The sequence below is a fragment of the Lontra canadensis genome, unplaced genomic scaffold (genome assembly GCF_010015895.1).
Source record: "Lontra canadensis isolate GAN:19392208 unplaced genomic scaffold, GSC_riverotter_1.0 scaffold91, whole genome shotgun sequence".
Lineage (NCBI taxonomy): Eukaryota > Metazoa > Chordata > Mammalia > Carnivora > Mustelidae > Lontra > Lontra canadensis.
In genome coordinates, this window is record NW_022631085.1 from 6672848 (window position 1) to 6685932 (window position 13085).

The following is a 13085-nucleotide window of genomic DNA, read 5'->3' on the forward strand; positions in this document are numbered from 1 at the left end:
ACCTTAAGAATGGAAAGCGCTTGCTGAAGCCAGGCCCTTCAGAAGGGTGGAGTTCCTGTAGCAACCTTGGAAGACCTTCCTCCTAACTTCTTTTCCTTTTTTTTTTTTTAAGTAGTTTTAATAATTTATTTGGAAATCACTTCAAAGTTACATAAAAGTTGCAAAAACTATACAAAGAACTCCCCTTCATCCAGACTGGTCTAGTGTTGCCCTCCCTCCCCCTCTTTCCCTAAGTAGATACACACTTATTGCTACTGTTTCTTTCTGAATTGCTTGATAGCAGCTAGCAAAATCACTCTTACCATGCCTACATACTCTGGCATGTGTGTCCCCAACACAAGGACAGGATCTGCCAAAGCACCTCTGACTTCTTCAGTAAAACCTCAAACTCCCATCCAGAAGTCAGTTCAGTTTTTGGTTGTAACTAATCACCTCTAATTCTAACTGCCACTGTCTTTATCCCTAAGACTCGCACAGGGCGCGGGAACAATTACACAGAGCTGGGCTGGCTGTCTCGCCCAAGCTGGCCCGTGCTCCCTGCCCCGACCACAGGGTCCCTCTCCGATTCCACACACGTGCCAACCAGCTCTCAGCATTGGGACTTTTTTTTCCCCAACTGTGGTGAAATTCACTTAACAAAATGCACCATTTTATTTGTTCATTTCACGGACAGAGAGCACAAGCAGGGGGAGCAGTAGAAGGAAAGGGAGAAGCAGACTCGCCGCTGAGCAGAGAGCCTGATGCAGGGCTCCATCCCAGAACCCTGGGATCATGACCAGAGCCGAAGTCAGATGCTTAATGACTGAGCGACCCAGGTGCCCCCAAAACGCACGATTTTGAAATGAAGAGTTCAGGGACATTTAATAAGCTCACACGTTCATCGCCCCAGAAAGAAGCCCTATGCCCACTAGGTGGTCATTCCTCATGTCCACACTCCCCAGCAGCTCCCCGCCCCCACCGACATGGACTGGTGTGTCTACAGATTTCTGTCTTCCGGACACTTCGTATAAACAGGAACCATGCTATGTGCTGCCTCAGAACTTTGCAGCTGCTGTTCCTTGCCCCCCGCATGCTTCTCCCTCCTCCAACCTTGACATATCCCTTAGGAATTCCCTTCACCAGAGCTTCCTTAGCAGCCTTCCTGGCGCCTCCTGGAGGTCAGGCCCTCCCCAAACTCTCACACCCTCAGAAACCTGCCCCCCCCCGCCACCCCCGTAAGTGGCCCTTAGTGTTTTTCACAATTTCAATTCCTCTGTGTGGTTATTTCATTCCTACTTCCTACAGTTCAGTTACAAAGCTGATCAGGCAAGAACATGTCGGCCTTATTTGTCCCTGGATGCCAGGGCCTAGCCCAGAATCGGGCACCTAGTAGGGAGGTGTGCAAAAATTTTGTGTTCACTGAGTAGCTGAGTGAGGGACAGACGGAGAGCCCTTTGCAGAGAGGCCCCTTCTTGTCTCCTCTGGGTTGGTGACCTGGTTGGGGGCGGAGGTCCCCACCTTGAGCCGAACGGCCCCACCCGGTCCCCCCCCAGGGGCCTCCCACACGCCCATATATGGACTCAATCAGGACCCCTGCAGCCTGGCGGGGGCGGTCTGTGAGGTCCAGGCCTCTGCGACCTCACAATGCCCTGGGCCGCCCCCCGTGTCTATAAGAGGCCCAGGCGTCGGCCCCGGGCTCACAGCCCACGAAGTTCCACCTGCCCACAGGTTGGCTGGCTCAACCAAGGAGGTCCCTCTGCTCTGAGCATCCGGGCCAGTTCCATCCAGCACCATGGCCAGATACATATGCTGCCGTAGCCACAGCCGGAGCAGATGCCGCCGCCGGAGACGCAGATGCCGCAGACGGAGGAGGCGGTGCTGTCGGAGGCGGAGAAGGAGAGGTGAAGGGGCCCAGTGGGGAGCGGAGGGGGAGCCGGGTGGGTGGGTGGGGTCCCTGCCGTGCTGAACCTCCCTGTCTGTCCCCCTGGCCTGTCCCCCACGCCTCCCCGCACAGTGTGCTGCCGTCGCTATACCGTGTTGAGATGTCAGAGAAGATGAACGCACAGAAGAAACCGGTCCACCGCACCCCTGCCTGCCGTGCCACCAGCCGCCAAGACCCTCCTGCCGCCTCATGAACATGCCACCGGCCCAATGACATGAACAGGAGCCTGCTAACGAACAATGCCACCTGTCAATAAATGATGAAAAATCATTCTCGCCTCTTTGCCTTGAGGGGGTTGGAGGGAGGAAGGGCTGGGGGAAGAGGGGACACGAGTGCCAGCGGTTGGTCGGCTCTTGGTCCAAACTCTGCACTCTGTTCAGGTCACTGCATCTTATCCCTCCACCTGCCCCCGTGTCCCCTCCATAACCACCCCTTTGGGAGCCCTAACCCCGGGGTGGGGGGTGGCACAGGAGCTGGGTCCTCTCGGTGCTCCATGGCTTCCTGGGGACAGCTTGACATGGGCTCAGGGCTGGCTCCCTGCCCTCAGAGAACCAAGGAAACCTTTACCAGCTCAAGCTCTGGTTCTTGTCCATATCCCACTACTTCCCCCACGTGCCCACCTTGGTTTCCTGTGCTGAAAATACCTCCCCAGTAGAGGAAACTAGGTGACTGTCCCACCTCGCCTGCCCACCTGTCCGCTCCTCCAATGGGCCACACGTGAGCCGTGGAGATGGTTCACGAGACTCGTGGACACTGAGTCAAGTGGACCTCAAAGAGCCTGTCGATTACAATCCTTACATGGTGGCAGAGCCCAGCCCACAGGGCGGCAACTCAGGGACCAGGAGTTCAGGGACTGTGTCCTTAGCACCTCAAACATCCCTGGCCATGACTTTCATCGAACATCACGGGTTCATCACACTTGGGTCTCGCATTGACCTTGCAAGACAGGAATAGATGACAGAGAACCCGCTTGCATGACCCCAATCACTAGATGGCTTCCAGGATGGCTGGGCCCAGGCCCCCCTCCCCATTCCCTTGCAGCTGAGCAGACTTTTGTAAGTAGATCAAGCTCCAGCCACGGAGATGGGGGTGATCCCTTCATACTAAAAGGCACCAATCTCAGGGACACTAGTAGCCACTGATCAATACTAGGGCGAAATTAACAAACTATCACTTCATTGCTGAAAACACAAAATTTATTCTGTTTTGCAGGACAGGATTCCAAAATAGTTTGAAATCAAGGTGTGGGCAGGGCTGTGTTTCTCCGAGGGAGTATAATCGGTTTCCTTGCCTTTCCTAGATCCTGGAGACCCGCTGTGTTCTCTGGCTCACAGCCCCCGTGTGACCCCACTGGACCCACCCGTCACACATAAGGGAACCTCCACAGGGGAGATGCCTCATTCTGTCGCCCCGATTCTGATTCTGGGTTTTAATGGGCTCATCAAAGGACCTCGAGGCCCAGGTGACAAGAAGACGGCCCCTTATTTGCACAGTGACCTTGAGCGAGTCACACGACCTCCCCCATGCCTGTCTTCCGGAAAAGAGGAATTGTAGAAGGAGCGCACGTATGGAAAGTCCCTGACCCAGCGCCTGGCCCTACAGTGACGTGTGAGGGGACTGGTCAGGCCAGGGTGAGGACAATGGTGGGGTGGGGCCCCTGAGTCATAGTGGGGGGCCCCCTTTATATACAAGGCCCCAAAGAGCTGCCCAACAAACCAGTCCAACGTTAACAGCAGGAGCAGGCGAGCAGGCCTCAGCCCTCCTCCCCCACCCCCACAGCCAGCTGCAGCCTCAGCCTAAGCCCCCCGCCCCACCAGCACGATGGTCCGCTGCCGTGCACTGAATCCAAGTGAGCGTCCGCAGCAGGGGCAGGGCCAGGGGCAGCAGAGGGAGGGGCAGCAGCAAGAGGGCCAGGAGCTAGCGCAGGCACAGGCACAGGCACAGGAGCAGACAGTGAATCAGGAGAACGTCCCAGTGGAAAGAAGGACCCACAGGGACCGTCATCACTACAGGCACAGGCACTGCTCCCGGAGACGGCGGTACAGGGTCCACAGGCGACGGCGACGCTCCTACTGCAGGAGGTGCCAGAGATGGGCTTGTAGGCGCAGGAGGCACCGCAGAAGTCTGGCGGGTCCCCGCCCCGGGTGCACCCCACCCCTGGGGACACCCTCTCCCCGCCGCCACCGTCACCACCGAGCCCAATCCCCACGGCCTGGTAACCTGAACTCTTTCCCAAAAGGCTCCAGGAAGGTTGGGAGGAGGAGATACAGAAGGCGGCACTAAGCCTTCCTGGGGCCATTGAAGCCCCGGGTGGGATTTCGGGAAAAGTCACCCACCAAAGCACCACCTTGTGAGGCCACAGCCATCCCCCTGACGCCGGATGCCAGAGCCCACCTCTGGACTAAAATGAGCAAAAGCCATCTGCCAAATAAAGCTTGAGATAATAAACTTGACTCTCAGAGTCTCCTCTTCGTCGACTAAACCCCGTACCATGCTGGCAGGTCGCCCCGTGACACTGTGGGTGCCCTCCATCACCCAGAGCCAGGGTTTCCTGCTGGGCCTTGCTATTCCACCTTCACGACTATTCGGGGGTGCTGGGTAGCTGGGGAAATTATGAATTGTCCTGAGATGGGCAGCAGGTCTGGCATGCTCCAGCAGCATGGAGGGAACCAAAGCCCCTTGCTGGACGGAATGGGCCTGGTGCACTATCCGAGGTCCTGCATTACCACACACAAATTTTAAGGCCCTGTCAGCAGCCCATGCTCTCTCTGGAGGCTCCAGGATAGAACCCATTCCTGCCTCTACAGTAAAGCTCCTCTTAGTGCTCTAATCTCTGCTTCTGTGAGCACACTGCCCTCCTGTGTGAAATCCCGAATCCCTCTGCTGTGAGTACATTAAGGGCCCACCCAAATAAGCCAGGCCGGTCTCCCCACCTTAAGAGCCCTAGAGAGTCATGATTCAGCTGTTTTATTTGGGGCAGAAAATTTGCTGGAAAACCAAAGTGCTGACAAAGCATCCCTCCCATGCTGAAATTGTGTAGTATGGGTATGTGTCAGGAGACCTGTGATCCCCAGACAGGAAAGAGTTACTAGGGGTTTCTTTAGTTTTCCAGGAGCATAACTTATACATAGAGGATGAGTTTTCAGTACACCTGCGTGGCCTCCCCCACTGGCCCCTGGGTCAAGAAACCAGACATTTCTAGCCCCTCCCCTCCCTTGTGCCGACTCCCCCAAAAGTAGTCACTCTTCTGACCCATCTTCACGTACTGTCAACAGCTCCCTTGAGCTGGGTATTTCTGGAATGTGGGAAGGAGTCTGTGGGCTCTCCTGCTTCTGGAAGTTCTACCCCAACTGTTATCCCAGATGAAAGGGGAACTTTTGCCAGCACACATGAGGCCTGGCAGAGGAAGGAACGTGGCCAGGCAAGGCAGCTGGCCTGGAATCCTCTTTCCCAGCTTGCAGGTGGTGGGAGCTCAGGGGGGCTGCTGGTGGTCGGGGTTTGAGGCAGGTGTTGGCCCCGGACTCGGGTATCCAGGGGGGGGGGGGGGGGGACTCCAGGGGCCCCTTTGTGAGGTCATCGCCCTGCCTGCTGTTCTCACAGCCCCTGCACTCCCCCCACCCCTCAGTGGCCTTCCTGCCCAGTCTGGAGAGGCAGCCAGAGAGGGCAATGGGTTCCCGTTGTGCCAAGCTCAGCACAGGCCACAGCCGGGGCCACGAATCGTCCATGAAGAAACTCGTGGCCTGCGTGAGTCAGGATAACTTCTCCTTGTCGTCCGAGGGTGAGGAGGAGGAGGAGGGAGAGGAGGAGGAGGAGGAGGAGGAGGAGGAGGAGGAAGAAGAAGAACTCCCGGTACAGGGCAAGGTGCTGCTGATGGAATCTGAGCGGCAGGAGGAGGAGAGCACTGAAGAAGATCCTGTGGCCCAGCAGAGCCCCAAGCCTGAGCAGACGCGCTCCTGACCCACGACGGTGGCCCAGGGAGAGGGGCTTGCCACTGCTCCAGCGAGAAGAACTTTCAGAAAAGACTCAATAAAAAGTCTCCGAGGGCTTTAGCTCTCCTGTGGTGCGGTGCATTTGTGTGTGTCTGTGGGGGGGGGGGGGGGGGCTGAGGGGCAGGAGTCTGTGACTCCTGTTCCTGAGTTTCAGCCACAAGTTCTCATGCGGCCCACCCCCATGACTCGTCAGCCACCCTCCCCTGCTTCAGGGGCTGGGGAATGTGGCAGCCCCAGCTGGGAGTCCACCAGTTCTGTCTGGGGGGGTGGGTGGGATGGAGAGTCCTGAGTCTGGGCAGATGCAGGGGGGAGCACCCAGGGGCCCAGTGAGCTTGGGAGCACCAAAGACCCGGGCTCCAATTTCTTTCTGTGTGACCTTGAGCAAGCCACTGTCCATCTCTGAGCCTCAGCCTGCCCACCCTGTTGAAGGCTGAGACTGACCACTGCCTCGCAGGTAAGTCATTAGGGAGAAGTAACCACAGGGTGGGGGGATCTGGCCCCGCACACCAGAAGTGCTGCTGGTGCCCCTCGGGGCCCTGGTCTGGGGTCAGAGCACAGGGAGGGGACTCAAGTGCTCTGCTACCAACCTCAGTCAAGGGGACAGCCTGGGCCACAGCCCAGCCCCGCCAGAGGCTCACTCCTGCCTTCATCAAGGGGTCTAGCTGCCACGGCCCTCATCACAGCAACAGGCAGCCAGAACCCAGAGACACAACAGGGCCCTGTGTCCACTCACTCTGGCCTTCGAGAAGCCTCAGACTGTGTCTGTGGCCCATCCTTCCCCAGCTACCTTGACCGTCCCCTTCCCCAAAAGAAAGGACAAATGCCTTCTCCGTCCCCCGGCCTTTCCCCAGTGTCCCAAGTGCCAGCCACCTGAGCCTGAGAAGGATCCTGATCAGGGCTGCTGGGGAGGGGGGTACAGGGGACACAGTGTTTCCAGGAGAGTCTCAGTTTCTTGGGGAGCTGTACGCGAGTGTAAGGAGGTGCCCTCGGTTACTCCAAGAGGAGGCAGCCACTGAGGTCTGCGGCAGGTGGGGGGCAGGCGGCAGGTGGGGGGCAGGCGGCATCTGAAGGAAGAGGCCCGGCTGTGGCTTGGTGGGTTGGAGTGCCCACACAGTCCTTTGCCAGCAATGGTGGAGCCCCTGCTGTAAGCCAGGCACGATGGGCCCTGAGATCAACAAAACACTGTCTCTGTCCCACTGTGCTCTGGAGGGTGGGGATGCGGGCAGTCTGCTGCGGTGGGTGGTAGGAGGGTAGGGAGCAGAGGTTAGGGGGGAGCAGGGGGGGGGGGGGGGGGGGGAGGGGGGGGGGCGATGGTCCAAAGACCCAGAGAGGGTCTTCACAGAATGGCCCAGCTGCAATCCCCCAACCGGCCCCATGGAGCCCACACAAGGCCAAGCCCTTGGAACAGAGCCACATGCACATTCTGTAATCCCCACGGGTCCCTTTGTGACTGAAAGGAGGGAGTGGAACGGGCCAGACCTGGATTTGAATCCCGGCTCTGCCCCCTGACGAGCTGGTCCCTCACCTTCTCTGCGCCTGCTTCCCCTTTGTAAGATCTAATAACCACACCTGCCTCCCAGGGTGCACTCATCTCTTAGGTAGAACAAATGATCACAATTTTGGTAGTTTAAGGCAAGGGGAATGTATTCTGACCCAGTCTTGGAGGCCAGAAGTGGGAAATCAAGGCAGGTCCCCGCTTCCTCTGGAGGCCCTAGGGGAGAATCCTTCCTGCCTTGTCCCCCTCAGGGTGGCCCTGGGCCTACCTTGGTTTATGACCACGTCATTCTTATCTCTGCCTCTGCCCCATGTGGGCTTTCTCCCTGTGTCTTGACACCGGATTTGGGGTCCACCTAGATAATCGGGGATGCTCTTGAGATCTTTAATTACATCTGCAAAGATCCTTCTTCCAAATACTGTCCCTGTGAGGCTCCAGGGGCTGGGACACAGATGCATCTTTGGGGGCCCCCCCATGCAGCCGCCCACACAGAGCTCCTAGGAGGCTTGAGGCCAGAGCTGCCAAGACAGGGTGGGGCCCGGTGCCAGCCACACAGGAAGTGCTCCGATGGTGAGACCAGTGTTCACCATGACCAGTGGGGAGTACTTACTACTGACCGACAACAAAAGCAGATCGTAGCAAAGCCTCACAACGAGAGGCAAAGTTGTGCATGAACGAGAGAAGTAGAGGCCGGCTGGGGGAGGCGAGAGGGAGTCCCATGGTGGGGGGAAAAGTGGGAGGTACTAGCCGAGTGGCCAAGAGCTGAGCCCTTGTAAGGGCTTTGGCCAAGGAGTGGGGAGAGGTGGGCAGCCGCAGAGGGAGCACTGGCAGCTCCGATGGGGCCATGTGCAAACACAGGTGTGGGCTTTCTGCTCCAGAAGCTGGGAGTTCTGAGAGGGGCCAGGGTGGTTCTAGCTGTATGGCAGGGCTCCACCAGCAAGGAGGGGAGCAGGGTGGGTAGGTGGGAATCAGGAGAAAGGCAGGCTTGCGGCGGTGTCCTGGGGCTCGCGCCGTGTCCTGGGGCTCGCCAGGCACCTCAGGCTCAGAACACCGTGAAGGAAGGAATGCCGTCCTTTTGTTGGATAAGGAAACTGAGCCTTGAAAACCAAAATACTCTACCCACAATTGCACATCAGTGCAAACTGGGGTTTGAACTCAGCTCTAAATCCTCTAGCTTTAAATCGTGCTGGGGAGGCGAGTTCACCAGGCAGAGCCTGGGACCACCCATCAATCTGCCAGTGACTGTTGTCCAACCACTCAAGGTCCACCTACCCAGCCACCTGGCTGACCCACGGCTTCCACGCCGCGTTGGGGGAGAAAAGAGACGCACTGGGGATGCTTAGACAAAGGGTATCCGGCTCTTCCTGGGGGCTGGCCCCAAGCCAACCTCTGGACGTCACTTTTCTCATTTAAATCATCCCATGGGCTAGGAGCCAGGCGTTCTTATTGTCCCCGTTCTACAGAGACAGGGGAACGGGGACGTGGAGAGGCGAACGCCCAGGTGAGCGACCAGAGGAAAGGAAGCAGATCTGGGACGTGGGCCCAGCGCCATCTGGCCCAAGGGTCCCTACTTTTAACCGGCAGATGGGACCCCCCCCAGACCGCCCCTGCAAGCAGCCCCGCCCTGGGGTTTGTCCCAGCCCCGCCACATCTGTTACACCCCCCGGCCTGTGCCATCACAATCAGCCCCGACTATATAACCAGGGGCCGCCGGGGCCTCTGTCAAGCTGGGTGTGCTGCAAGAGGAGGGGGAGGCGGCCTCTGCCCCTCCCAGCGTGGCCTCCCATGGACACCAAGACGCAGAGCCTTCCCAACACCCATACCCAGCCCCATAGCAACTCTCGGCCCCAGAGCCACACCTGCGGCCCGTGCACCTGCAGCTCCCACTGCCAAGCCTGCGGCCAGAGCTGCAGCCGGAGCCAGAGCTGCAGCCGGAGCTCCAGCCAGAGCCCCACGGGCCGCCAGGGCCAGAGCCTGTACCCCAGCCCGCCGCCGAGGCACCAGAAACACACCATGCACTCCCACCACCGTCCCCCGCGGCCCACCGCCCACTCCTGCAGCTACTCCAAGAACAGAAAGAATTTGGAAGGAAAGGTGAACAAGAGGAAGGTGGCCAAGAGGAGCCAGCAGGTGTATAAAACAAAGAGACGGAGCTCAGGTACCTCGCAAGCCAGTGGGGAAGGGCTGCGGGGCCGCCCTCTCCACCCGCAGGCAAGGGGGAGCCGCCCAGCAGGACCGGAGGGGTCGTGAGGCGAAGGCTGCTGTGAGCGCAGAGCCAGCAGGAGGGAGGGTGACGAGGGAGAAGTTGTACGATGACACACCACGCCGAGGGACTAGATCTTGATGGGATGGGTTGCCGGGGAGGAGGGCCGGACAGCAGACCAGCTAAGGGATGTGTGGAGCTGCGAGAAGCAGCTGGTTAGGGAAGTCATCGGGGAATGTTGGTCGGTAGAGGGACGGGTGACAGAGGGTTCGGTGGTTGCTTGAGGGGAGGGAGGGAGGGAGGGAGGGATGAAATGTATCTGTTGAACGACTGGAAGGCGGAATGGATGTTGCGTGGCCGCGTAAACCGTCCAGACGCTCTCGCGGGCTAACAAGAGGCCTCCGCTAAAGCCTTGGTTGCCATCGGACTGGCTGGATATGGTAAGAAGCTGGACTGGTTGGACACTGAGGGCTGACGGAGGATGGAGGAGTTGGTTAAGCAGTGGCTGCCTAGGCGGGTTGATGATGGGATCAGAGGACGGGTTAACGGGTAGACGAGATGACCAGACGGTTGCACGCATGAATGCACCCGCGGATGGAAGCCCGGGTGTCTGGACAGTTTAGTAGTGAGGTCGTGCTGGACAAACAGATGGGCTGGGGGAGATGGCGAATGGGAGGGTGACGAATGGGAGAAATGGATGGGGTCACAGACGCTCGTTTGGATCTTGACAGTCTACGCTCCAGCCACACACCCGGTATTTGGTCACAGACGAGCAGTCCAAAACCCAAAGGAGGAAGTGAATGTGCGAAGTGTTCCACTATATTAAAGGTCCCTTTCCCGTTCCCATCCCTCAGGGCGGAAATACAACTGAGACGGCCCTCCCCCCACCCCGTGGCTCGTTCCTGTGTTGGTTTCACCCAAATAAGAAATGCCATCCCGTGCGGAATGCTAGAAGGAAGCCCACCTTCGTGCAGGAACGTGTCTCTACAGGAATTTCTATGCAACACTGATTAAAGCGTGTACACTGGAGACCATTCCTTGCGTGGGCATTTTGATTGCACTAAAGGGGTCACGTGTTTTGGGGCCTGGCGTGGAAGCTGGAAGCAGGGGAGAGGCTGGGTAAAGAGCAGGGGTGAGGCTTGTGATGGGAATGGAATGGATGGGAATGTGCATTTTCTGGAGTCCAGACCACCCGGAGTTGAATCCTGGCTCCTGTCTCCCTGCCGTGACGCTAGGCTGCTGATGAACCCGCCCCCGGTTCCAGCGATCTTATACTAAGGGAACAAGTATGTTGGGCGCCATGCTAGGCTCTGGGAACCCAGAGGGTGCACGAGGCCCAGTCCACAGAAAGACACACAGACGTGGAAACCCAAGATCTGCTAATCACAGTCAAGTTGTATCAAGAGGAGGGGGGAGGCCATGCCGTGCAGAACCACTGTGGACGTGAGGGGAGAACTTTCCGGGCCCAAAGCAAGAGCCTGTGCAAAGGAGGAAGGAGAGGAAGAGCTTCAGGTGTTCCTGTGTGGGATCTGCAGGTGGTGGGACAGGAGGCAGGGGAGTGCCAGGCAGGGATTTGCACGGGGAGCTTGGCCATTACATTTGGTGTGAGAAGCCCCAGGAGGGTCCTAAAATGGGGCAAGAAAAGGGTTCCCTGTGCTTTTAGAGATGGTGTTAGCTGCTGTGTGGAGACTGGATTATAAGGCACAGAAAAGACACGGGAAAGAGGAGCCGTTGGCAGGGCGGGGCCAGGAGAAGAAATGGCGGCCTGGGCTGGAGCACAGAAATCAGGAGAAAACTTCAGTCTTCCCATCTGTAAAATGGGTACTCTTGTTGGATGGCAGGGAGGGGTCAAAGAGGTGGTGGTTGTGAGTGGTATGAAGGCTGGGGGTTCCGCGTGTGGTAGGTACTCTGCAATTAATATGGCCTCAAGATGGTGGGAATGGTTAGGGTCTCATGTAAATCACCTTCCAACCCAGAAACCTCTTGGAGTCAGACCCAAGTTCCTAGCTAAGGGAAGTCAAAATCCCTCGAGCTACCCCTCATGCCTAACGGGGTAACCTAGCACCGTGCCAGATACATGGATCCTTGGTACCCCCTTCAGTTTCATGTGGCATTTGGGCTAATGGAACGGGGTGGGACATGGGGAGGTGGGCGTGTGTGGAAATGATGGGGGTGTTTGCAGTGGAGGGAAAGGGGCCAGAGGCGGAGCCTCGGGGGAAGGCGGTCCTTCCAACACATATCAACCTGAAACTACTCTCCTGCCAGAGGTCAGTTACAGGGAGTGGGACCCAAGCTCCGATGCGTGTGCCCCAGGTGGCAGCAGGAAGTGCAGGGTCTCCCGGGAGCTCTGCTGTGTCACCTCTGCAAGGCATTTTCCCTATCTGTGCCCCTCTCTCGTCTCCCAAGGTGTCATTGCAGGGTGGGGGGCGGGGATTCCCTGAGATGATGCACGGGGCCTGGCACACAGTCTGGGGTTCCTGGGTCCCTCCCCTCCCCTCACAGCAGGGAAACATTCCAAGTGGGCATCACGTACCGATGAGAGGATGTGGGGACGGGCCCAAGCAGGCTGGGGAAATTACCATGCTCTGAGCACCTATCAGGCGCCAGCTGCTTTGACATCAATGTTTCCACTGAATCCACACACCTCAGAAAGCAGCACTGCTCCCGCTTTAGAAGCAGCAGCTGAGATTCAGAGGTCAAACGGTTTGATAAGGTCAGCTGGAGGGCAGGTCTGAGGTCAGACATTCATGCTTTGCCCCAAACCACCCTGTTTCCTAATAAAAATGTGAGGCCGAGGGGCACCTGAATGGCTGTCAGTTAAAAGCCTCTGACTCCTGACTTCAGTTCAATCTCAGGGTCATGAGTTCAAGCCCCATGTAGGCTCCATGCCCAGCATAGAGCCTACTTATGAAAAATAACGAATGAATGAATGAATGAATGAAAGTCCAGATTATGCCAGGATCGTCACTGACACCTCAAGAAAAAGAGTTTGGGAAGCCCTTCTGGGGAGCACAATTTAAGGGAGCGGGTAGACACAAAGGGTCAGAAGATAAGGTCAGGAACTTTAAGCCCTGCTCATCAAAGGACCTCCCTATTCCCTCGAGAGTGTCCTTCGATGATATGATCACTGAAGGCAGGAGATCCTCTACTGTGGATAGGATCTCTGTAATAGAGGAAGTCAACTGGAAAGCAAGACAGGCTGGGTCGCATGGACCCACCCTTAACCCCACAGCTCCATGAAACCAACACTCAGCAAAAAGTTGCACAAACACACACAGATAACCACCAGTCCCATAGACAAAGAAATGGCCCTTCCAGCCACCTCCGACACTGAGAGCTAGGTTTACATACGGCCTCCTAAACACACACACACACACACACATACACACACACACACGCCCCTTTACACACGCACCCCTCTCACATGCCTCCCCTCCCACACTGAAACACACGCCAGCCGGCGCTCACAGACACACA

General features: G+C 57.5%; 2 protein-coding genes and 1 long non-coding RNA gene across 3 annotated transcripts; all 3 read left to right on the forward strand.

Annotated features, from left to right (window-relative positions):
* The first annotated feature begins 1657 nt into the window (after positions 1–1657).
* LOC116854372 lies at positions 1658–2191 on the forward strand. The gene is made up of 2 exons (XR_004380149.1): positions 1658–1880; positions 1994–2191. It is a non-coding gene; the product is annotated as an uncharacterized LOC116854372 (long non-coding RNA).
* A 3313-nt stretch (positions 2192–5504) lies between these two features.
* PRM3 (protamine 3) lies at positions 5505–5975 on the forward strand. The gene has a single exon (XM_032836347.1). It carries the CDS (start codon positions 5588–5590, stop codon positions 5876–5878), a length of 291 nt encoding a protein of 96 aa, XP_032692238.1. The 5' UTR covers positions 5505–5587; the 3' UTR covers positions 5879–5975.
* A 3141-nt stretch (positions 5976–9116) lies between these two features.
* Positions 9117–10640, forward strand: TNP2 (transition protein 2). The gene is made up of 2 exons (XM_032836155.1): positions 9117–9563; positions 10463–10640. Exons 1-2 carry the CDS (start codon positions 9191–9193, stop codon positions 10477–10479), a joined length of 390 nt encoding a protein of 129 aa, XP_032692046.1. The 5' UTR covers positions 9117–9190; the 3' UTR covers positions 10480–10640.
* The last annotated feature ends 2445 nt before the right edge of the window (positions 10641–13085 follow it).